At 35.9% G+C, this 25,046-nt stretch overlaps 2 protein-coding genes across 3 annotated transcripts; one reads left to right on the top strand and one right to left on the bottom strand.

The window, feature by feature from the left end:
• The first annotated feature begins 1,826 nt into the window (after nucleotides 1–1,826).
• On the top strand, nucleotides 1,827–7,721 carry LOC124827112 (uncharacterized). 2 transcript variants are annotated; one of them, XM_088116741.1, is made up of 6 exons: nucleotides 1,827–1,937; nucleotides 2,063–2,264; nucleotides 2,830–3,010; nucleotides 3,715–4,129; nucleotides 5,561–5,638; nucleotides 6,949–7,721. In XM_088116741.1, exons 2-6 carry the CDS (start codon nucleotides 2,172–2,174, stop codon nucleotides 7,439–7,441), a joined length of 1,260 nt encoding a protein of 419 aa, XP_087972867.1. In that variant the 5' UTR covers nucleotides 1,827–1,937; nucleotides 2,063–2,171; the 3' UTR covers nucleotides 7,442–7,721. The 2 variants fall into 2 exon arrangements, with proteins under 2 accessions (XP_087972867.1, XP_047156058.1); XM_047300102.2 differs by having other exon boundaries at nucleotides 1,831–1,937; nucleotides 2,044–2,264.
• Nucleotides 7,722–9,180: 1,459 nt separating this feature from the next.
• On the bottom strand, nucleotides 9,181–13,653 carry LOC124827111 (elongation factor Tu, mitochondrial). The gene is made up of 12 exons (XM_047300100.2): nucleotides 13,329–13,653; nucleotides 13,140–13,215; nucleotides 12,971–13,063; nucleotides 12,811–12,885; nucleotides 12,268–12,372; nucleotides 12,074–12,164; nucleotides 11,749–11,954; nucleotides 10,587–10,670; nucleotides 10,292–10,357; nucleotides 10,140–10,202; nucleotides 9,735–9,975; nucleotides 9,181–9,595 (listed from the first exon to the last, which is right to left on the bottom strand). The coding sequence occupies exons 1-12, from the start codon at nucleotides 13,508–13,510 to the stop codon at nucleotides 9,525–9,527; spliced, it is 1,353 nt and encodes a 450-aa protein (XP_047156056.1). The 5' UTR covers nucleotides 13,511–13,653; the 3' UTR covers nucleotides 9,181–9,524.
• Nucleotides 13,654–25,046: the final 11,393 nt, after the last annotated feature.

Below are 25,046 nucleotides of genomic sequence, written 5' to 3'. Positions count from 1 at the left end.
GTACATATCTAATCAAGTTTACAAGTTAACATTATGACAATAAACTCGTTTGTGAGCTATAACCAACTTTAATCATTCTTCTTAAGTTATAAAATTTGTTGTTTTATAGAATTGTCTAATATTTTTGCAATGTCTCATTATTCACTAAATTAAACTTCAACAACTATATTTGATTAAAATATTTTTCATACAAAATATTATATATAAAACAAAATTAAGGGGTTTAGAGAAACATTGACTTTAATGTAAAAAAATGATTTCTTAGAAAAAAAAAATAATATAACATCTTAATTGAGGTAGATTTTCTCTGGTTTTAAGAATTCAAGGATAAATGAGTTTGTGAAAAGAAGAGTAAGTCCACTGACTATTTTTGGCAGATAAAATTTAGTAAATAGAAAAAATCATGTGCATATATCATGATTATTTTTTATGATATTTTTTTTCTGAATAAGTTTTTTTAAAGGAAAAAGTCAATAAGACAAGATCTAAACAATACTATTTAAAACGTGATCAAGTTGTTACATATTTTCCTTGGTAAGAGTCAAACTCTAATATTAAAATAATTATATTAATCCATGATACTAATCAATCAAAACTCTCTTAATGCTCATCACTTATTTTTACTTAAAGAAGAAAAATTTATTATTAGTGTTTAGTAACTTGATAATATTTTTTTGCTAATTAATAAATAGATTAGTTTCTTTTTTATTCAAACAAAAGATACAAGCAATGCTTGGTAGGTGAAAATAAAGGCACAAGGAATAAATGGAAAAAGGTTATTAAAGTTTTAAAGGAGAAGAAATAAGGTCAAAATAATTTTTAAAACGGTGCAATTCACTTATATATTTATCACATATTTCATTAATGTCTTTCTCTCTTTTGGCATTGAATTTTATTTTTCTTTGTCAAAATGCCTTTAATTGCTATTTTATTTGTCGACTGTGTTTTACTTTTTCTTACTTTCATTACGGTAGTAAAGACTAACTTTTCTAACATGTTCAACATTTTGAAATGATTTAAACATGGTTGTAATGCAAAAGAATACATGTTTATGTTATCTTTAATGTAAAATTTTAGGAAAGTATTTCAATAATGTAGATTAAGACAATTATAAAGTCACAATAATGATGATACAGCATTGGTAGGGAACACATAAATATGCGTTAACATATAAGAAAATTTTCTATTTTTATTCATTCTTTAGTTTAATTTAATGCTGTGAGTTGCTCAAAAAATCAAATTCTTCTTTTTTTTTTACTTTTTTTTTTATGATGGAAGAATAATTATTTTTTAGAAAAATATTTAACGAACTCTTACATTTAATTTTAATATAGAAAAACTATGTTGCTTTAGGACTATTTATGAGCTGAAAAACTTAAATATTAGCCTTCATTTGTAGTATACCATAAAAAATATCATTGTCATACGAAACATTCTGAATTTTGATATTGAATTCATTTTAATGTACTAAAATATTTTACAGTATTATTAAAAAGTAAAAATATTTTATACATAACTTTACAAGTAATATTATAAAAAAAATTAATATTCTGACTTTTGAATTAGTCATAATTAGATTCAAAATGCTATTGCTAGTACATTCTAATTAAGCTATACTATTTTCTTATACTCTTAAAATCTGATATATTTGTTATAATTTTTAACCACAGAATCTGTCAAAAGTTAATGTATTTATTTATGTTTTGACATTGATATTGATATCTTCTCAGCCAAGTGTTGTGTCCACTTCAACACACAAAATGTGAGTATTTTATTTATAAAATAAAGTATTTATTTAATAATATTTTTCTGGTCCCAGCAAATGCTATGCTACAAGCCATTTTTCACTAATAAAGTAATAAACGTAGTATCGATGTAAGTATGAAGCCGACCACAAACCGTCTTTCATGGAAATTCAAACGTTGACTATCAAGCCGGTGCGTACCATTAGTTTTTCCGTTTTGGAAGTTTCTGGATCCGGCAAGTTTGGCTTTTTTTTTGTTGAGCTGATGGATCACAATAAAAACCTAATTATTTTTTTAGGTTTGTGGAAAATATTCAGGATTTAAGGTGCGGGAAGAGATTAGGGCGTGAGCGCATGACTGAGTGCACGAAAGGAGGGAGCTTTTGGCTACAGAAAATCGTTTATTAAGACCGGGTTTCTTTCAAAAATGGTGCAGAGTCTCTGTTTGATGGCATCTCATGGTTACCCAACTGGCCTTGTCGTACACCCACAACTGGGTTTGGCGGGCACCAACATGAAGGTAACATCAAAAAGTTGTGGTTTTTATGTTTTTTCGCAGTATTAACGAGTGTAATGGTGTTTTACTGTAAATTGGGTATGTTGATTAAAGTTTTCAATGAGGGATTGTGCCTATCTGACCTTGGTATGATCACGCAAGGCCATGTTTGGCAATGGGGATAAATTTTTCGTTTTAGGTAATTTATAAATGTTATAGATTATTCTGTAATTTTCATGATGAAAGGAATAGAATAAGAGATTATCTTACCTTTTAATCATTCGTATTCGTAATTCATTAGGCCTATCTGTGGAGGAGGGAGGGTGCGTTTTTCATTTATAAATTTAAGTATAAGCTATTTTAGTAAATGAATTATGATGATTTGAAGGTTACACGATAATCTCGCATTTCATTTGTCTGATTTTGTAAATTTCTTAAACTGTGAATTGTTCCCCTATGATAACAAAGTTTCCCCATAACCAAAACTCATAATATCATCTTCCATGGGTTCTAATACTGAAATTATTTTGACAGTGTTGTGCATGCTTAATTTAGTTTCTTATATTTTTTAGTTTGTTTTTCAAGACAGGGCTACCAAATATCCTTTCCTTCTCCAGTAGCGAAAGTCGACCTAATTAGATACGAGTCTCCTTATCTCAAGCAAAGCCCATGTGGAGAGTCAAGGAAATTCCAAAATGAATGGGTTGATTACAATGAGGTTATTAATGTTGACTTCTCAGTTCAACGTCCCGTGCTTACTGATGAAAAAGGTCCTTTTTGTGGTTAACTTTATTTATGACGTTAGATTACTGTTTGATCGTTCCCATGCATGTTGGTAGTAGTGTTTAATGTTTGAAAACTTCAAGTAACAGTACACCCACCGACCTTGTACTGCATGTTCATCAGTGATTCTATCTCCCCTCATAAACTAATCATGTGGAAATATAACATTTAGCTAGCTACTCTACTTAAATTCTAGTTGATGTAAATACCTTTTGAATTTCAATGTTCTCTGATTGCTTTATGTGTCTTCATGCAAAATTCCATCGAGTCTCATTGTAGTAAGGAGGATGGCACCTTTTTTGTCTTTGTTTATTGATTATGCATCTTTCTTTCCCATGTTAATTTAGTGGTGATTAGAACCTTGGAAGAACCACACCAAAAGATGCCAGCTATGGTTGTTGTAGAGCCGAAAGCCCTATTATCCCCCACTAGAATCCCATACTTCTAATGAGGGACTCAAGTCCCTTATTGGATCCTAAAAGGTGGCAAGATATTAAATCTGATGACCAACGATTTAGAGTAACCATTGAAGGTTGGCTTGTTCTCTAAGATGTATGTAGTACAAACTTGCCTAAGATATGTGGTTGCATCTTTTCTTATTTTTGAGATGAATGCCTGAGATGATTTATGGTAGTAAATCTTTTTGTGCTTATTCTGACTTCTGAATATCGTTATCTGTCTTTGGTTGCAGCAAACTGCTCAAGTGCAGTCCTTTTTGGCTTTGGAATTGTTGCACAATGCACTAAGCGTGATAACATTATAAATTTGCTAATGTCTGAGACTGCTGAAGCAGGGAAAGATGGAGCAAATTTATCTTTGTTATCGAAGTTGATGAAATTGCAGTTGTCAGGCAATGGTGAATCTCGGCAACCATTGTCATCCCTTATCTATCCAAGTAATCAATTAATCATTCAGAAGCCTTTACTGCATTTTGTTCAAGCTTCAGCCCTTTCTTCAAAGATCACGGTTAATCCAGATGGTCAAATCACATTTATGGGTACTGCAATTGAGTTGAAAGATCTTGTCTCTGTAGTTGCTGAGTCATACTTATCAAAAAGCTCACAAAAGGGTGAAAAGCAATTTATGCTTGTTCCACATTTCAATTGGTATAAATATTTTGACCATACTGACTTGTTTAAACAGATTCTGATTGTCCAGTCATCTGAACGACTATTTTATTTGCTTAAGAATTCACTTTTCTAAAAGTAATAATATAACTTTCTTTGTAAATTATGTTGATCTTTGGATTAGCATCAACCACTCTGCATTAGTTAGATATTCAACATCTAAATAACAGTTTTACCAAAGCAAAGCATGTTTTCAAATAATGTGTCTCTTTTCTATCCGTTTAGGTTTTATGTACCCACCAGACCGGAGTCTTTGCACATCTTATCAACGTGTCTCCTTTGTATTATTATTATGTTTATCACAAGAAGTTAAAAGTTGAGTTCATGATTGAGCAAATTTTACATGTAAAATTGCCCATAATCACTACTATCTAGATTAAATTTAAGTGTACACTTGTCTCGTCATACATGTGTTATTCTTTTCAATTTGACCCCTCTACGTGAGTTTTCAATTTAGTTCCTATGTGTGCAAAATTTTTTTATTTGTTCTTTGCGGGCTATTGCTATTATAATGCTGTTAGTTGAAGTAATAACATTTTGAAGTATAGGTGTCAAATTATAAGTGTTGTATGTAGGAACCAAAAATATTCTATCACTGGTTCCTATATGTGACAATCATTTCTAATTTGATTCTTGCAGTCTATTGCTATTATAATACTGTTGATCAAAGTTTCATTACGTAGTGGAGTATGGTCATCAAATTAAAAATGTGTCATAAGGGACTGGGAATATTATATCTTTGACCCTGATTAACAACCATTTTGAATTTGGTCTCTCTATACAGTGATGCTCATGGCAATATCACACTGTTACAAATAACAGACAACAGGAACGATATTGAAAATAATTGTCCATATAGATATTAAATTGAGAACCTTTTTGTATGGGGACCAAGTTGACAAGAAGTCTTGTATAACTAACATATACCTTTACCCTTTTTTTGTGATATCTAGAAAGTTGATTATTGTGTCAATGAACCTCCATTTATCACTCCAAATATGTTGACTTTATTTCTTTATATGTGTGTGTATGTATGTATTATCATTGCAATAAATTTATGAAGTGTCATACAAATGCATGTAATAGGGTCAAAGTTCAAATCTTGAAGAAGGCATTTGTTTGTAGGCCATCCCAGCGTGTACTTTAATTTGTTGAGTTGTGCCCACTGTCAATTCCTAGCACTTTACCTCACAGCAATGGCTGGAGGGAATTCACTGTCTTTGGTCCCGGAAAATATGAATACTTGTATGGGAGTTAACTTGATTTAGTTTAAGTCAATTGTTTAACTTGTGTTTCCTTGCTTCAATTGATTTTTCAATTATGGTGTTATCAGTTCTTCTGTAATAGAAAGAACCTATATATTTCAAGACACAATTTAACGGTATATTTGGTGATATTCCATATGGACAGGGTGAGTATCAATGAATTAGAGAGAAGTCATCCCTCTACATTGAAGAAACAATCCACCTTGACTGCTCCTTTAAAGAGGTATGCAGAATATACTTTTCTTGATCTTGTTGACATGTTTTCCTGCTGGGATATTGATAGGATATAATGTGTATGATAGGAGGAAACAGATTAAAGAGTAGTTGTTAGTTAGGTTGTTAGGGTGAGTGAGGTTTCCTTTATATAGTTGGGGGTCCTGGTATACTAGGCACTTTTGGATAATTTTGTAGATTGAGCTTTAGCTCTTTGTGAAGGGGAAACCCTTGGAGGAGAGAGTGTTCTATTTTTGTGTTCTTTTTATACAATAAAGAATATTACACTTCTTTCTCTTTTCAATTCTGGGTTTGTATAAGATATGCTCTAACGTTTAATTGTAAAAATAGCCTGTATTCATCTTCCAACACCCTTGTTTAGCTTTTAAATAGCTGAGCATTGGACTATTTCTATATTGTGAATTATGTAAACTTGAGATTCAAACAGAGAGAATATATGTTTAGAGGGCTTAAAGGATCTTTCTCATGTTCTTCTATTTATATTAATGAAGAGTTGATACAATAGGACGATGAAAGATCAAGGGACTGTCCTAGACTGCAAGGCACAAAACTAGGTAAAGTAGAGATAACCCCAACACACTACTCCCTACTTTAGTCTACTGATTTCACTAACATAAGTAGATTAAATAATTATTTCAACACTCCCCCTTAAGCTGGAGCATACAAATTGTATGTACCAAGCTTGAAATAGAGAAACTCAATCTGAGGTTTCCTTAAGGACTTGGTCAACACATCTACAAGTTGGTTATTTGATCTAACAAACTCAACACTTATTTTTTTGTCAACAACTTTTCACGGACAAAATAACAATCAATTTTTATATGTTTAGTTTTCTAGTGAAACATTGTATTTAATGCAATGTGGAGAGTAGTTTGATTATCACATTTCTGGATGTCAGAAGTTAAGCTCTTGAAGAAACTGCTTAACCCATAAAGCCATAAAGTTCACACGTTAGTGATATCATTTTCCTATATTCAACTTCAGTTGTTGATCACTGTTTCTTACTTTTTGTAATGGCTTTTCGTCCAACGAGGGACTAAACATATGCATCACTGCTTTCTCTATTTATTTTTCAACTTTTAAGAATATCAGAACAATCCATCTGATCGATTTTTTTTAATAACTGCCTGATGAGAAAAAGTTATCATCTATAGTTTCTTTTGATATTGACTTTATACATGGTTGTGGATAAATTTGATCATGTTCAATTGTTGGACTGCATACTAAATAATACAATACCTCTATTGTAGTTTCTTGCTCAAGAAGTATTTAACATTAATGCTTTTCTCTTATCTACAGCCCTGAGAAAGTGAAACCCAAGCCATCTCCAAGAAAGAGCAAGAAAGTAGGCATGGACAGGGATCGCTACAATAACTATTCACATGCATGTGAGACCCTTCTGACCCTGATTGTGGACAAGAAGCAGCGTGGCAGCACAGCAATTCTCTCCCTGAAGAAATTTAGCTCTGAGCTTTTTGATCTTCTGATACAGTTTACTGCCAGTATTGGTGGAACCGGCGTTACTTTTCTGCTATTTGTAGTGCGTAACCTAGCTGGTGGAAAGGCTACCTTCTGTGCTTCTAACTTTTTCAACACTGGGTTTGGATTGGGGTTGCTTTGTCTTTCTGGGGCAGTAAATAAGCTCAGGGTCACAATTTCGAGCATCGTCGAGAGCTCAGGAAAGTTTGGTTTGAAAGAAGAGAAAATGATGCAGAAGCTGGATGAGAGCATAAGAGATATTTACTATACTGCTGCAGCATTGCTAGCAATGGTGATGCTGAGATTTGCTTGAGTGGCATCTCCGAAGACTAGTTTGATGAAGTGAATAATGCTCAGTTATTTCTGGTTGGTTGGATGTCTACAGTGATGGCATTGGTGAAGCAAAGCAGACTGTTAAAGAACAAATGTTCCAATTAGTTTTACAATGAGATCTTCAAGGTACAATGCTGATCAACAAACCGCTGTTATTTTCCTACTTGCAATTAACCCGAGAAGTATTCCTTTGTATTGTAGCTTGTATAGAAATTTGCAATGGAATCAATAAAATGACTGCTCTATTTTCATCGTTAAAATTAGTATAATGTTCAACTGAATACTTTGGTTAAAAATAAAATTTAATAATTGTTCTTATACCCCCACTGAAAGGTCTTCACCACCATCTACATTCATAAAAATGGGGTGCTGCGACTAGTACCTATGCACTCTGTAAATGAATAAACAGAGTCTATAAGGAAAAAGGTGGTCAGACCATTTGATACTTATGTATCAGTCATGTAAATTTTTGTATTTGTAAAAGAAAAAGAAAAAAGTAAAAAATAATGAAAGATACTATTAAATGGCAGTAAAAATATCGAGTGTCAAAATATCACTGTTGGTTTTAGGTCAGTAAGAGTTGTTAGCAGGCATGAAGAGTGGAAGAGAAAAATTAACTCTCTTTTTTTCTGCATGGAGATTGTTATTTACAAACAAGTCGACATATTTTTATTGAGTTATTTTTCTCTTATTTTAGTTATCATGAGAAGAGAAAAAGGAGCAGTCAAAGTAAAAAAAAATAGAAATGAGAATTTGTTATGGGTCATAATCTTCAGTTTTTGTCACCATCCAACATATTTTAACAGTTTTAGCATGCAAAGGATAAGGTTGAAGAGCTTTAAGCGGAAAAAAGATATATATTAGGAAAACAGTTGAATTATGTTTTCATCTTTGCGTATTGTCAAGCTACCCAAACAATTTTTTATACGAAAAAGTCTTTTTTTATAAAAAATAAATATAAATCTAATTGTAATTTTGTAAATAAAATTGTAGACAATTTTTTTTTCATTTTCAATTAAAAACTCGTTTCAAATACATCAAGACACTCATATAGGTAGAAATAGATTTAGTTTAGCTATGCTTTGCCAGAGTCCGAGTTAACATGTCTAATAATCTCATTACTCAAGTTTGACTTATTAATAGTATGTCATAGTTTCTTTGTTAGACAGTCTGTGTTATTCTATAACCAGCAGGGTAACAAGCTTTCGAGTTAGTAGATCCTTTCACAGAAAAGACTAAAAATCAGACTAAACAGCATTAAAACCATTAAAAAATATCACGTTTTAACACATTAAACTAGCTAAAGTAAAAAGCAGTCTTTAATTGTGAAAATGTCTGACCTTAAATAAAAGTTTACGGTCTGACTTTAAATAAAAAGCTTATTATAGTTTAAGTCTCGTCTAGCCTCAAACAAGTAAAATCAAACTCTACGAATTTATATTATAAACTATGTGTACGCCAAACGAAGGTGGTTTTAGATAGAATAATTTGACCTTAATCATTAAAAATTAATGTAATATAATATTACCATTGTTTAAACTGCTAGTATTTATTATTCAATTATTACGTTTCAGCCACTCAGTTACTTTTATAACAAGTGGAAATAGACAAATAACATAGATGATAAACATATACCTAATTCCCAAAATGTATCATTACAGCTAACAAATCAAATTGCAACCTATTCATTTTTCTCAAATCAATGTATGCCATCAACGATAGAGGTTCAAACAATATGAAAATCGTTATTAAAAACAAAAGATTTGTAAAATCCAATATCAATGGCTCGGACTGTTGCAACACAAGATACACATTATTTTTCATAAAGCAGAAAAAGTCTGCGGTGATCAAAGGCATGTTGAAAATTATGCACTACAAAAATGAACATTGAAGATTAATTTTTCTAAATTTTACTCAATTTACCGAACTTCATCCAACACAACCGCTAAATGATAATTACTTGTCACATGGTTTGTATTTTTCAGGATAAATAGTCAGGTCTCAGGGCTTCCAATCCCTTTTAGCAAATGTGTAGACTAAAACTTGAGTCACAGAGAACGGTACTAGCTCAGTACTTTTGACACCACACCTGCACCAACTGTTCTGCCGCCTTCTCTCAAGGCAAATCTTTGTCCTGTAAAATCAATTGCAAACAGTAAAGCAAAGTTTCCAGTTTCCAGCATGAAGTGTACAAGAATATTCAACATACGGATAAATACATTTAGGTATATACACTGAAATAATATTTAGTTCACTAATGTAGTACTACTGACCCGCTTCAAGTGGAACTGCTGAAATCAATTCAAACACAGCTGTAACGTTGTCTCCGGGCATAACCATCTTAACATTTTCAGGCAACTCTACTTTTCCAGTGATATCAGCTGTCCTCAAGTAAAACTGAGGTCTATAGTTAGAGAAGAATGCGGTGTGTCGGCCACCCTCATCCTTTGTGAGTACATATATCTCTGCCTCAAACCTCTTGTATGTTTTTATAGAACCTGGCTTTGCAATCACCTTCCAATAGAAGGCAGCACAAGGAAAGCGGTAGCAAAAATTTAGAAATTTGAATTCAAAACTCAACAATTTTACTAAAACAGACACAGATGATATATGTTGTTCTCTTGCATGCAACTACAATTTCTAACAAAAAAAGGAAAAACTTGATCTCTGCAACTAACCTGACCACGTTGAATATCTTCACGCTTCAGACCACGGAGAAGAAGACCAACATTGTCACCCGCCTAATAATACATAAACAATCCATTTTAGTTTAACATATGCTCCACGTCAATACCCATAGCCCTTTTGCATGAAGATAACAGTCACTTACTTGTCCTTGATCCAAAATCTTCTTGAACATCTCAACTCCAGTTACTGTTGTTTTCAGAGGACCCCCCTACCAAGGAAAACTCGGTTTTAGGACTACCATTATAAAGGAATTAACCAAAGCTCTGATAGAGAAATGAACTAATGCTCATCAAGAACAAACCACTAATCATCAGTCATTAGTGGCAAATGAAAATTATATAGCAGCAAAAGAAAGCAACAAGTGGACATTAATAGAAAGTAACGATGAGGATCAGAGGGCAGTTATATACAGGAAATGACTAAATGAACATACATACCTGCATTAGACCCAACACCTCCACTTCTTCACCTACTTTAATGACGCCTTGTTCAACACGGCCAGTGGCAACTGTTCCTCGCCCCTTCATCACAAGTGAAAAATATAAAGCAGCTGATATGATGGAAACCATTGCCCGCATACATATTTCCATCCAATCCAATATATGCAATGAAACAAATGCAGATAGAGAGAACTAAGCAGTGTTGAAAATAAAAATTTTGATATTCTTACAAGGGAAAACAAAACACTTAAATGAGACAACAGTGTTTAAAGCAGCATGTTAAGATTTAAATTACACCACTGCGTCATATTATTACAAATAGCAAGGCCGTAACAAATACTACCTCCTTTCCTTTTTTATTCTTGAAAAACCTATACAAAATTATTAAGAATTTGAAATTTTATCCTTCACCTAACTGGATTTAGAAGAGCAAGAAAGAAATTGTTCAAGTGACCACAGTTACACGGATGACCCAGTATTATAAACCACTATTCCACATATGCTCCAGTGTTCATAATCCCATCTGCTTATGATGTTAAGTACATCAATAATTGCTGTAGTTTGAGTAAACTGAAGGAGAATATTAAGAATTTAAAACAATTTTAATATAAAAAATAGTAATAAATAGTGTTTGGATAAACTTAAATTTTAGGAGTTTATTGGTAATTTTGTTTGAGTCTTATTTTATTAGTTTGAATCTAGTAATATTTATTTTGATTTTGATAGAGATAAAATAAGATAAGTAGTTTTGATTTTCTATTTATTTAAGTATAGTATTATTTTGTTTTGTTTATATAAGATAGAGAATAAATTAAGTAGTTATTTTTATTTTGAGTGAGTTATTTTTAGTTTTTATTTGGCCCAAGACCCTATTTGCACCTATTTAAAGCATGCCAAGATTTAATGAAAATAACCACAGTGAATTAAAGATTCCAATTATTTTTGTGTGTCACATTTTATTTTAACAAATAATACTTCTTAAACAGTATAGTAACCTAAGCGGTGTTTATACTGGAACAGATGGAAGGTGATAGAACGTGATAAAAACATAAGACTTACATTACATACTGTAAGAATTTTATAACTGAGACGATCTTTACTTCAATGAATCTGATTTCTCCAAAAATTAACCCAGAAAATAAAGTTCAAGTCCTTTTACCTGAATTGAGAACACATCTTCAATTGGCATTAAGAAAGGCTTGTCAAGTTGGCGAACAGGGTCAGGAATGTATTCGTCTACAGCATCCATTAATTTTAGAATCGCTTGTCTTCCAATCTCGTCATTTGTACCTTGTAAAGCAGACAAGGCTGAACCTCTGATGATCGGGATTTCATCCCCAGGGAACTTGTAGAAGCTCAGAAGCTCTGCCAAACACATTAACATAAAAACACATTTTAGCAAACACGGACAACAGAAACTTAAGCAGGCTTATTCATTTTCTGAGCATGAAAAAGAAAAGGGAAGCCTTGGAGAAACAACCTACCACGTAGCTCCATCTCTACAAGCTCTAACAACTCTGGATCATCAACAGCGTCAACTTTATTTAGAAAGCAAACAAGAGATGGCACACCAACCTGCATAATACATTTAAAGATAAAATGTCAATCTAGAAGTAAGGAGGAAGGTCTAGACATTCTAGGTATATATATATACAAACCACATCAGTAGAATACCTACTTGGCGAGCAAGAAGAATGTGCTCCTTTGTTTGAGGCATTGGTCCATCAGGTGCAGATACAACAAGTATACCACCATCCATTTGGGCAGCTCCCGTAATCATATTCTGAAAAGCAGACAATTATAAAGCATATAGGCAACAAGAATTATTTTGTTATTCAAACTAAATAAAACCATTAGATAAAACATCTAGTAAGTACATAAAGGCAAGCTGGAATGCTAAACCCACCAGCATTCATGGAAAATATAAATCTGACAGATGCAACTGTTGCCAATAATCAGTGTAATAAATAACTATAAAATGAATTTTGTTACAAACTAATCTACTTCCAAATTCCTAGCATACATTTTGCATCTCGTTTTGAAAAGAAGATCAGGCTACACCAGCACCAAAATATGCTAAATTCCACAATTAACTATTATACATGGTAAAAATTCTTAAATTTGTCCGCCACAGCTTAGCCACCCAGCTTCTGTTAGGCAATTGATAACTCCAATCAACCAAACCATTCTTGGAGAAATTAAACCAAATTAGAAAGCTTACTTTAACATAATCCGCGTGTCCAGGGCAGTCCACATGCGCATAATGTCGTTTGGCAGTCTCATACTCCACATGAGCCTGAAAACCGAAATATTGAGCAAGTATACATCTCAGCAGAAAACAACACAGTTGATTGCAAGAACAAAAAGGTACGATTCCAAACCGTCGCAATGGTGATTCCTCTCTTCTTCTCTTCAGGAGCCTTGTCAATTTCATCAAAGGCCACAGCCTTGGCCTTCCCTTCATCCGCAAGCACCTGATCAAACCTAATTGAGTAATAAACACCAAAACATCCACTTCAACACACATTTAAAGAAAGAGTGAATCAAGACCTTGGTGATTGCCGCCGTTAGCGTGGTCTTCCCGTGATCCACGTGTCCAATAGTTCCGACATTAACGTGAGGCTTCCTGCAACATCAAACAATAAGATGAACAAAATAAGTAAAACACGTATTAATAACGATTACTGTTACTTACATACTGTAAATTTTGTGACAAAAAAGAGAAAGAGAGAGCGTTACGTTCTGGTGAAAGTTGCCATGGATCTCCACCATGGATGGGAATTGAAAGAATAGGAGGAGGAGGTGGTGGAGTCATTGGGAGTAGAGAGAGGAGAACGAGATACGGAAGAGTGGATTTGAGAGGCTAAGGGGAAGAGGCGGCGAGAAGTGGAAGAGGAGTGTCTGAGAAGAAGAGTGGCCATTGAAGAAGTGATGAGAAGAAAGAAAAGCCCTAACTATGGAATGCAGAGGCGAGGGTTTTAGGAGAGAGGGAAGACAAAAGCCAAGCGCAGTGAGTGCGAAGAACGAGGGTTTTAGAATGGGCGCCCGACACCGACCCGTCATATTCGTGCGGCCCAATTCGAGCACTCTCATAATGTTTCGGAACACAACGCCGAAACAAGTATCTGAACTAACCACGTCTTTTTTCTCTTACAAATGTTTTTTTCCTTCTTGCTTCTAATCACGTCAACCAAAAGTATTATAACTAAGAAAAACTTTCTTGCTCCGACAGAAATTATTTGAAGTGATTTTTATCTTTTAAAGATTATAATTGAATTAATTTAAATTTTTAGATAAATGACTCAATTCGTGATTGGTTTAACTTATTTAGTTAAATGGTATTTTTGTTGTTGTAAATTTTAAGTATACTTTATGAGAAATAATTCTGTTGGAGGTAGAAAAAAATATTATATATTAGGATAGGTTATTCTAGGAAAGATATTTTTTCATTACGTAGAAGTTAAATTGAAGACCTTATGTTGAAAAATTAATTCATATTCCTTGGACTAATTATACGTGTTATTCATTTACTAACTTTTTAAAAGTGATTTTCGAAAACTGACAAATCTTTCTTTATTCTTTTTAAAATGAATAGATACATTAAAAGATAATTTGTGTAATTAAGAACTATTATTTATATTCAATGTAATACAGGTTTTAGTATAGATGCTTTATGTACTATAGGATACCTAATCCACCAACGGTCGACCAATAACCCGGGCGATTCATAACGACATTCGACCACGTGTTGTCGACCACTCGGTGCCCGACTCGTAACGACATCTGACCATATGGTGTTGTCGACCACTTGGTGCTCGACAACCATATAAGTGATGTCGCGACATGAGGCATTCGCGCGACAAGTCGTCCACTTATGTTGGCACGCAGGATGATTGATATACAGAACGCGATACCGCGGTCTAGCGGTTACAGATAAACAGTTACGCATATTGGCTAACAAGCGCCGTGAATCACGGAAGTACTTGACTAAATATCTAGCAGTTATAACTTATAGATAGCCAACTCCAGTAACCACCCGAGATCTCAGGTAAACGGTTTATTTTACTACTTTAAATACACACAGCATACCAGAAAAAAGGTACGTTTTTCCCTAAGAGAGAAAAAGAAAAGATTTTCTTATTCTAACAACACCCCTGTTGACTTGAGCGTCGGAGTGCCTTTGCAGGTACCCAGCCCACCGTATTCCAAGGATAGAGCGTAGAAAGAGAGAGGAAGCATCATCAGCGAGATCACAAGGAGGAGCATTCTGGTCTTATTTGGTTTGTATTTCGGTCTCCACATCTGTACTGAAACATTTTGGCGCCCACCGTGGGGCCAAGCAGAAGCATACTGAACAACTGCTGAAGGAGGGCGAGATATCGTTGAATAAGGCTCGAGAAGCTGGTGTGGCCCTTCAACAAGAACGTGATCAGATGGGCAGGGATTTGGATCAAGCGAAGAACTCAATGTTGCTAGTGGCCCGAGAGAGAAACGCACTGAAGGTAGAAATCTTTGAAAAAAATGAGTTGATCGAGGAGTTGAAGGATGCAATCATGGACGAACATAAGAAAGGATTCAGGAAGGCCTTGAGGCAAGTCGAGCACTTGCTTCAAGTATCAACCAAGGGAACCGAATTTGACGTCCGCAAAGATGTATATGAGGGTCAGCTGAAACCCTTGAAGGAAATCCCCGAAGACGCTATCTTGGAGGGTGAAGAGGATGAAGAGGGGGTTGTGGCTGAGGAACCCGTGGAAACAGCTGCTGTGGATGAGGCAGCTGCCGAGACGGTTCAGGATGTTGCGGGCGTTGTAACACCCTACTATTTTAAGGGGTATTACTGATAGTAGAGACTAAATTAATTTGATATCTCTTATAAACAATCAAACTTTATTTCATTTAATCCAAAGTACAATGCCAAACTTACAAACTTTAAACAATATAGTCTTCACCATTGAAATTTCAACTTATAAGTTTTACACAACATAATCTTCCCAATACAAATTTATTCTTTTTACAAAAATCCCTGAAAGTTTTTCCCCGCATCTCTCTCATCTCTAAGCTTGTTCAACCGCATCTGCAGCATTATCTAATCACATATAACATGAGTTATATGATCATAGTACAAACAAATAAGGGTAAGCCAACCTTATCATAAAATCATTAAACTTGTAATAAAAATATTTTAATCACGTATTTCTGCAATTGATAAAATATCATTATTCTGATGTCATTAATTCGTCATTATCAAAGTCATCTTTCCCATTTCCATAAATCTTACAAGTGTACCATGCTTACTCATGAAGCCTTATGGTCAGACCGCTCTCTGCCTGCTTCCTTAAGCCTCACTTATATACTATGTCTTACTTTCTGAAGCCTTATGGTCAGACCCCTCTCTGCCTGCTTCTATATAACTTACGAATCATATGTTTATGTCAAAGCCTTATGGTCAGACTACTTTCTGCCTGCTTTCATAAACCTCAGGTGTTACTTTGCTCATACCAAACTCTCATGGTATAACTCGAACATACTACTCCCGGTAGTAAACATCATTTCATAAGTAATGATTTCTCATATCCACTCCAACATTTCATAAAACCAACAATTCATACCCTCTTATCCACCTAACTCAATCATGTTCATTCTTTAATCAAGAATTCATAATAACCCGTTTTGGTATCAATAAATTAAACATATTACCATATATTATGCTTCATATTATAAACTCATTTTGCCCATAACGAGTATGACTCAACATATTTTCGCCAAACAAAGATCATGGATCAACCAAAATATATCAACATATCGTAGGAACTACATATTAAAGTTTGGGCTCAATGTAATAATAAATAAAATATATATGAAATTTTTACCATGATAATATTATGCATCTACAATCAACTTGTTTTATTTTATTTTCATCCTAGTAGAAATTTTTCTTTACTCCAATTGGTCACCGGAGAGGACACAGATGTCTGAACGCATCAAACTCACCTTCGACGCCAGCACATATGACTAGTCACAACTGACTGGACCAGGCCAGGGCTGCTCTATGATCAGGGATGTGCCAACTCAGGTTTTTAAGGTTCCTCTATCCTACCAACAAACGGAGGCCCTCAATAATTAATCAATTTATTTATTTAATTTATCTACCTTGTTGTCTTATGCTCTAAATCTAAAATGCCTAATTTTAATATTTTTACTTCCTCTCACAACAACCTCAAACAGTATCTGTATATCTATTTAATACTCATATATAAGCAATTACAGAACCCTTACTCCAGACCTTCCAACAAGATCAATTTCAGCCAACAAACTCATTCAATAAATTCATCACATCTCAACATGTACAATTTAACAGTTTCAGTTATAACACCCAATATAATAAAAGTCATAAAACAGTTTCGCAAGAGAACACCAGTTCAACATTCGTATATTTATAAATTCATACAAAAATAATTAGTTGCCCTTACCATCAAAATAATATTAATATAAAAATTCAGGGGAAACAAGAAGTTGAATCTGGCAGAGCCGGTTAGACAACTTCTCATCCTTCCACAAAGATGCAAAAAAAAAAAATAGATAAGACAATAAAATTTCTGGGGAAACAAGAAGTTGAATCTGGCAGAGCCGGTTAGACAACTTCTAATCCATCCAAAAATACAATATAATTAAATAACACTAACATTAACATGTCTGGGGAAACAAGAAGTTGAATCTGGCAGAGCCGGTTAGACAACTTCTAATCCATCCAAAAATACAATATAATTAGATAACACGAACATTAACATGTCTGGGGAAACAAGAAGTTGAATCTGGCAGAGCCGGTTAGACAACTTCTAATCCATCCAAAAATACAATATAATTAAATAACACGAACATTAACATGTTTGGGGAAACAAGAAATTGAATCTGGCAGAGCCGGTTAGACAATTTCTAATCCTTCCAAAATACAAAAATAAACAACTAATAACATACAAAGGGCATAACATAATCAACATCACATTTTACAACTATCACACTTGGATATCAACACAAAAGCATACTCTCATTTAAATTCAAGATCATACAGAAACAAAATACTCCATATTCAAGATTTAAGATCAGACAAAAGCAAAATATAGCATATTCAAGACTCAAGATAATACAAAGGGAAATACTCAAAGTTAGCTCCCCTTACCTCTATTCCAGACTTAGTTTCCTCTTCTCAAACCGTTCTCCAGAAACTTCTAGAATTTCCCCTCTTCAACTAGAATTTACTCCAACTCTCTTCTCTCACAATTTCTCTAGAATTTTGGTGTAAATTTCCAGCCTCCTCCCCTTGGCTATTTATAGTAAAAAAATTTACTATTCATTTTTACTATTCATTTTTACTATTCATTTTTTTTATTCATTTTACTATTGCAAAAATAATTTTTTATTTGCAAATTGGTGAATTCTGATCTCAAAGCTACGTGTAACACTTATCCTTTCCAAAAATAATTTTTTTTTTTTTTTTACTATTCACTTTTTACTATTCACTTTTTACTATTCACTAATTTTTTTTTTTTTTTTTTTTTTTAGTAACTAACAAATATTTTCAAGGATTTTACAGGCGTCCCCACCAACATTGTAATAGATTAGGTGTTTATGAATATTGAAATGTATATATAAATACCTACGTATGTTTGGGTGTGAATTTGGAAATGTAGAACTCTTTGAAATGTAGGACTCTTGGAATATGTTGAATGTCTGTGAATATTGAGCGTTTATCTTTGCTGATTTTGCGCTTTGTTAGCCACAAAGGCCGTTAAATATCTATCGATGTCGAATGTGTTGTTCACGCTGTGTATGGCCGTCGAGAGCGAGTGTCGCGTAGGGGATTACTGGGTATCCCAAGTGGACTGGGTGTTCAAGGGTGAACATCTACCAGAGGGAGTGTATCCCAAGTGGACTGGGTGTTCAAGGGTGAACATCTACCAGAGGGAGTGTATCCCAAGTTGACTGGGTGTTCATGGGTGAACATCTACCAGTGATGTATTTGTGTGTGGAAGTGTCTGAGACGATGACCCTGGGACTGGACATTGGAGATTTGACAAATGACACTAAGTAGCATCATAATGAAATGTACTTGTTATTCGAAATAAAATTTAATAATGTTTCAAAAGAACCCACAAAAAATGAATGTTAACTGAAGTAATATTTGAGGTGAGTGGCATTCCAGGTATTGGGTACCGGTTGTCCATCGAGGTGCTGGAGGCGATATGCACCGTTCGACAGGTCTTCTATGATTCGGAATGGTCCTTCCCAGTTGGCTGCGAGCTTGCCGTGTGCTCGGTCCTTTCTGGCCTCTCCTCGCTTTCGCCATACCAGATCGCCAGTTTTGAAGGCTCTGGGTTTGACTTTGGTGTTGTAACGGCGAGATAGCATTCGCTTCTGTGCCTCTGCACGTATGGTGGCGATCTCTCGACGTTCCGGAAGGATATCAAGATTCAGCCGCAACTGTTCCTCATTCAGTGACATATCAGTGATGTCGCGTCTTAAGGAAGGCTCGCCAACTTCGACGGGTAGCATGGCATCGGTGCCGTAAGTCAGGTTGAATGGCGTGTCACCAGTAGATCCGTGAGGAGTGCATCTATACGCCCACAGAACTTCTGGCAGTTCCTCCACCCATAACCCTTTGGCGTCCCCGAGTCGTTTCTTTAGTTCTGTCAGTACGGCTTTGTTGGCGGCCTCCGCTTGGCCGTTTGTTTGGGGATGCTCGACGGATGAGGTGACATGTTTGATGCCCAAATTGCTAAGGAAATCTTCTAAATTGCGCTCGATGAATTGGCGACCGTTGTCAGTAATGATCTTTTGAGGGAGACCGAATCGACAGATGAGATGCCAAATAAATTTCTGCACTCGTTGGGCACTGATAGTAGACAACGGCTCGGCCTCTATCCATTTCGTGAAGTAATCGACTGCCACGAGTAGAAACTTGTTTTGGGCCTTAGCGATCGGTAGTGGTCCAAGTATGTCGAGACCCCACTGCGCGAATGGCCAAGGAGAGACAATGTTGTGCAAATCTTCGGGAGGCGCGCGGATGTCGTGACCATGGGCCTGACAGGAGATACATTTCTTGACAAATGTTTCGCAATCGCGGTCTAGTGTAGGCCAGTAATATCCGGCGCGGAGTACACGCGCTCTCAGTGCTCTCTTGCCAGAGTGAAATCCGCATATCCCGGTGTGCAACTCGCGCAGTACATAGTCTGCTTCGTCCTCTGATAAGCATTTCAACAGAGGAGTGCTATGGCCGCGACGGTATAGGTCGTCACCTATACATACAAAACGTGCAATACGTTTGGAATCTGCTACCGTAATGCTATCTCCTTTATCCTGCCTCTCCATGAGAGCTTTGACGTTCTGTCGCCAGTCTGCCGCGGGTGTCGACACATTGGTGACGAAAGCTTCCACCACAGGACGGTCGACCGTCATTCTAATGATGAAAGACAACTGTGCTCGCTCTTTAGAGTGAGTTAACTTAGACAGAAGATCTGCTCTTGCATTTTGCTCTCTGGGTACATGAGTGACGCTAACCTTGACGAATTGTTGAAGTAAGGTTTGGACTTTGTGGAAATAGCGCAGAAGTTGATTATCCTTGACTTGATAGGTTCCGTCCACGTGGCTGACCACTAACTTTGAATCCATCCGACACTCTAAATGATCAATTGAGAATTCTCTGGCCAAGGATAGGCCGGCAATCAAGGCTTCATACTCGGCCTGGTTATTGCTAGTTGGAAATTTGAATATGATGGCTTGCTCTATGACCAAACCATCCGGGCCTTCTAGTACGATCCCGGCTCCTCCTCCCCTTTTGTCGGAGGAACCATCTACACTGAGTAGCCACGTGGTAGGTGAGTCCTCAGATGTATGTATTAACTCAGCTGTGAAGTCAGCCAAATGTTGACCCTTGACGGATCCTCGGGGCTCGTAACGGAGTCCGAACTCGGACAGTTCCACGGACCAGGCGACCATCCGCCCTGCCAAGTCTGGTTTACGGAGGATCTTGGCTACGGGGTGATCTGTGCGGACTACTACTTGATGGCTCTGGAAATATGGTCGAAGTCGACGAGAAGCTGTGATGAGGGCTAAGGCAAGTTTCTCAATTCGGGAATATCGCTCCTCAGCCCCTTGTAATGTACGACTGATGAAATATATCAATTTAAGGGAGGGCGCTTCCTGTATTAAGGCGGCACTAACAGCATGCTGTGAAGCTGCAATATACAGCTGCAAGTTGGACCCATCGTCTGGTCGGGCCATAATGGGAGGACTCGTTAGGATGTGTTTGACAGTGTTGAATGCTGTGTCACAGGCGTCGTCCCAGTGTTGAGTGGTACCCTTTTTCAAATTCCGCAGGATGGGCTTGATGTGCTCAGCTAGCTTTGGAATGAATCGAGATAGGGCGGTGAGTCGACCTACCAGACGTTGTACCTCCCTTAAGGTTTTTGGAGCAGGCATGTTGAGGACTGCTTTGCACTTGTCCGGATTAGCTTCAATACCTCGACGTGTAAGCATGAAGCCTAAGAACTTTCCTGCGGGGACGCCAAAAGTACACTTGGAAGGATTGAGGCGCATGCTGTACCGTCGGAGTTGGCCAAAAACTTCTTTCAAATCTTGCAGGTGTTGCTCCATGGAATTGCTCCGAATAACCATGTCATCGACATATACGTCCATGCATCGTCCTATCTGATGATGGAAGACTTTGTCCATGAGGCGTTGGTAAGTGGCTCCGGCATTCTTCAACCCAAACGGCATTACTTCATAGCAGTAATTAGCGCGTTCGGTGATGAAGGCTGTCTTGTCTTGATCGGGCTTGTACATTGGGATCTGGTTGTATCCTGAGTAAGCGTCGAGAAAACTCAATACGACATGACCCGAGGCTCCGTCGACCAGGCGATCGATGCTGGGCAGGGGATACGAGTCTTTGGGACAAGCTTTGTTGAGATCAGTGAAGTCGACACACATTCTCCACTGACCGTTGGATTTTTTGACCATAACTACGTTCGACAACCACGTAGTGTACGTTAGTTCTCTGATGAACTGGGCGTTCATCAACTTCTCGACCTCAACCTGCACAGCCCGGCGTTTTTCTTCTCCGAACCTTCGTTTCTTCTGGGCGACCGGTCGAGCCTCCCGGAAGATCGACAATTTGTGCGCCATAACCCCTGGATGGATTCCTGGCATGTCGGCGGCCGTCCATGCAAATAAATCTGCATTATGTCGTAGTATATTGCTTAAATCGTGTTCTTCGCTTGAGGTGAGGTCGCCACCAATGTTGGTGGATTTAGACGCGTCAGTGGTAAGGGATAAGAGTTTGACTTCGCCTTGTGGATGAAGACGCTCGTCTGCATTGGTCCGGGGGTCTAAGTCGATTGCCGCTGTCTCGGCTCCTTTCGCCCTTCTAGGTGGAACGAAGGCAATGTGGTAATTTCAAGACTTTCCGCCGTAGATGACGGCCCCGGCGTCCCGCCCCCAATGTTCTGCCCCTTTCCTTCCATGGTCAACACTAAACAAACTAAGATGAAGGAGATTTTAGGGTTACCTGGTAACGTCTCGTAACAGGGTAAGCAGTGAGGATAGAAGAGAAACAATCTCGCTCAGGATGCACACTGTCAAACTCTGTTCCTCCGCAAAAGTGAATAACCTCCTTCTGAATCGTGTTGAAGAAGCCAAAAAGTTCAACCATCAGGCACCGTAGGATTCTTTTTTATCTAACGGCTACTAATCCGCGTCCCCTCATTTCCCTAAAGGCGCGGGAAAACCCTAAAATTCGTAACGCCACGCACAGCGGTCAACCACGTCTTCTCGTCTCCCCCACGTCTTCTCGTTTCCTCCACGCCTCCTCGTTTTACCCAACAATACTCAACAGTCCTTCGTAATTCTGTCGTCCATTTACTCGGACTTGGGGGGCATGTACTATAGGATACCTAATCCACCAACGGTCGACCAATAACCCGGGCGATTCATAACGACATTCGACCACGTGTTGTCGACCACTCGGTGCCCGACTCGTAACGACATCTGACCATATGGTGTTGTCGACCACTTGGTGCTCGACAACCATATAAGTGATGTCGCGACATGAGGCATTCGCGCGACAAGTCGTCCACTTATGTTGGCACGCAGGATGATTGATATACAGAACGCGATACCGCGGTCTAGCGGTTACAGATAAACAGTTACGCATATTGGCTAACAAGCGCCGTGAATCACGGAAGTACTTGACTAAATATCTAGCAGTTATAACTTATAGATAGCCAACTCCAGTAACCACCCGAGATCTCAGGTAAACGGTTTATTTTACTACTTTAAATACACACAGCATACCAGAAAAAAGGTACGTTTTTCCCTAAGAGAGAAAAAGAAAAGATTTTCTTATTCTAACAACACCCCTGTTGACTTGAGCGTCGGAGTGCCTTTGCAGGTACCCAGCCCACCGTATTCCAAGGATAGAGCGTAGAAAGAGAGAGGAAGCATCATCAGCGAGATCACAAGGAGGAGCATTCTGGTCTTATTTGGTTTGTATTTCGGTCTCCACATCTGTACTGAAACACTTTATATTCAACTTGAGTCAATTTCTATTTTTCTTTTTGGAATTTTCACACGAATGTGTATATATTAGGAGTTTTATCATTTTAGTCACTATTTTTATTAAAAAAAAATACGGATAAAATTTTATTTTTTTCTTTAATTTTTTTTCAATATTTTTGTGTTATTTTTTTAATTTTTTGAAGTGTTATTTTTCAAAGTTGTTTTTTTTTGGTAATGAAGTCACTATCTTATCAGTAGTAATGAATCCATTGTTTATTTTATTTTTCAAGTTGAAATTATCTTATACTTTATCATTGTCTCAAATCTCTAAATCATTGAATGTCTTTCACCTAATTGTTCAATTAATGTTGACATGGTCATCTTCTTTAATGTTGTATAAGTTTATCCTCACCATTAACCACTAGATTCACATCATTTCTGACAAGTTTATTGTTGTGTCTTATACATGTTGAGGACATGCTCCAACACAAGTAGATTATGTCTAAAAGATGAGTTTTACATACTAATCAAATTCAATAACAAATCATCAGCCTTACTTACCATAATGGTGAGTTTGACAAAGAACATGTTATTTGAGTCAAAGGACAAAAAGAAAGACAAAATGAAAAATGAAGAAGATGAGAAGCAAAATTCATTGACCATCATTAATCATTATAATTGCTATGTTTGAAGTCCAAAAAAACATGGTGTGACATCTTTTCTAACATTGACACTAACAAACTTATCTAATCCTCAATAACCAAATGAACAACATTGAATGACACCTTTCGAGACATTATCATTGACGTTCTATTATGTCTTGGCCCACAACGAAATGTCTTGTATATAATTTTTTTTACAAAACTTTAGACAAAGTTCTATGTTTATCAACTTTTTCTCTTTCTTTCATCAAGAAATTTCTTACAAGATATTTATTGGAGGTATGCATGTTATTTTTTATTTTGGAAAATTTGTTTGTTTGCTTTAAGTGATTTTCTTTTGTTGATGAAATCATATATAATAGTTAGATATTGTTGCTTTTTTATATCCTTATGTAAATGAAAGCTTCCTGACAATGTAAGCAATAAAATATTTTTAATTATATTTGTTTTTTTTAAATACTTTAAAATGATAATGTTCTCTTTGCATCTTTTACTCCATATCAATCTTTATTAGTATACTTTAACTTCAATGGAAGGTAACTCAAGAGTTGATTGGATGAGTCAATTTCTATTTTAAACTCTCCATTGGTTGATGGAAATATCACGGTGAAAGAAAAAAAAATATTCTAATGATGTGAAGTTGTTTGATTATGTGAAAAAAAAAACCCAAGTACTTTTAAGATTTAAACATGTTCCTTATAAAACTTAAGTGCGCATATTTTTGTATTGTTCTTTATGTAGACTCCATGGTTAATAACTTAAGATATTGTTGTTGATGTTGATTTTTATTGCATATTTCATTATCATGCATATAAGGTTACATGAATGTTATTGTTCATATAATAATTTTCCACTATATATTTCATGTTTAAGGATCATAAAAAAGTTTGTACTCACAAATATTTATGGATAAAATTTTAGGATAGAAAGAGATACTTATGATGACTACCCATAAGTAACAAGTACAGTCAAATTTATCACTTGTTCAATAATAAGGTACGAAATGTATCATGTTATTTGATTCATGGGCACATTACGAGTTAAAAGAAGATTACATTATATACAACACATTCTCTGTCGAGCTTTGAGTCCTATCATATTATTAATTTATTTACCTTTTTCCTTTTAGTGTGAAAAGTGATTTGTAGTGATAATACTGCTATACTGTTAGAAGTCAAGCTATGTAACCTAATATGCATGATTTTGTGGTAATAATACTACTACATTAACATTTATTATTAAAAGT

This window comes from Vigna umbellata, chromosome 5, assembly GCF_029865625.1.
Source record: "Vigna umbellata cultivar VRB3 chromosome 5, Vumbellata_1.0, whole genome shotgun sequence".
Lineage (NCBI taxonomy): Eukaryota > Viridiplantae > Streptophyta > Magnoliopsida > Fabales > Fabaceae > Vigna > Vigna umbellata.
Note: the sequence above shows the minus strand (reverse complement) of the source record. Positions and strands in the feature narration are given on the sequence as shown.

Excerpts from the sequence above, each read along its gene's own strand:
- LOC124827112 (XM_088116741.1), top strand. The coding sequence starts at position 2,172 with ATGGTGCAGAGTCTCTGTTTGATGGCATCTCATGGTTACCCAACTGGC. Across the intron at positions 3,011-3,714 it reads CGTGCTTACTGATGAAAAAG|CAAACTGCTCAAGTGCAGTC; the intron begins GTCCTTTTTGTG and ends CTTTGGTTGCAG. Across the intron at positions 4,130-5,560 it reads CTTGTTCCACATTTCAATTG|GGTGAGTATCAATGAATTAG; the intron begins GTATAAATATTT and ends CCATATGGACAG.
- LOC124827111 (XM_047300100.2), bottom strand. The coding sequence starts at position 13,510 with ATGGCCACTCTTCTTCTCAGACACTCCTCTTCCACTTCTCGCCGCCTC. Across the intron at positions 12,165-12,267 it reads ACATTCTTCTTGCTCGCCAA|GTTGGTGTGCCATCTCTTGT; the intron begins GTAGGTATTCTA and ends TGTATTATGCAG. Across the intron at positions 9,596-9,734 it reads AGCAGTTCCACTTGAAGCGG|GACAAAGATTTGCCTTGAGA; the intron begins GTCAGTAGTACT and ends TTGATTTTACAG.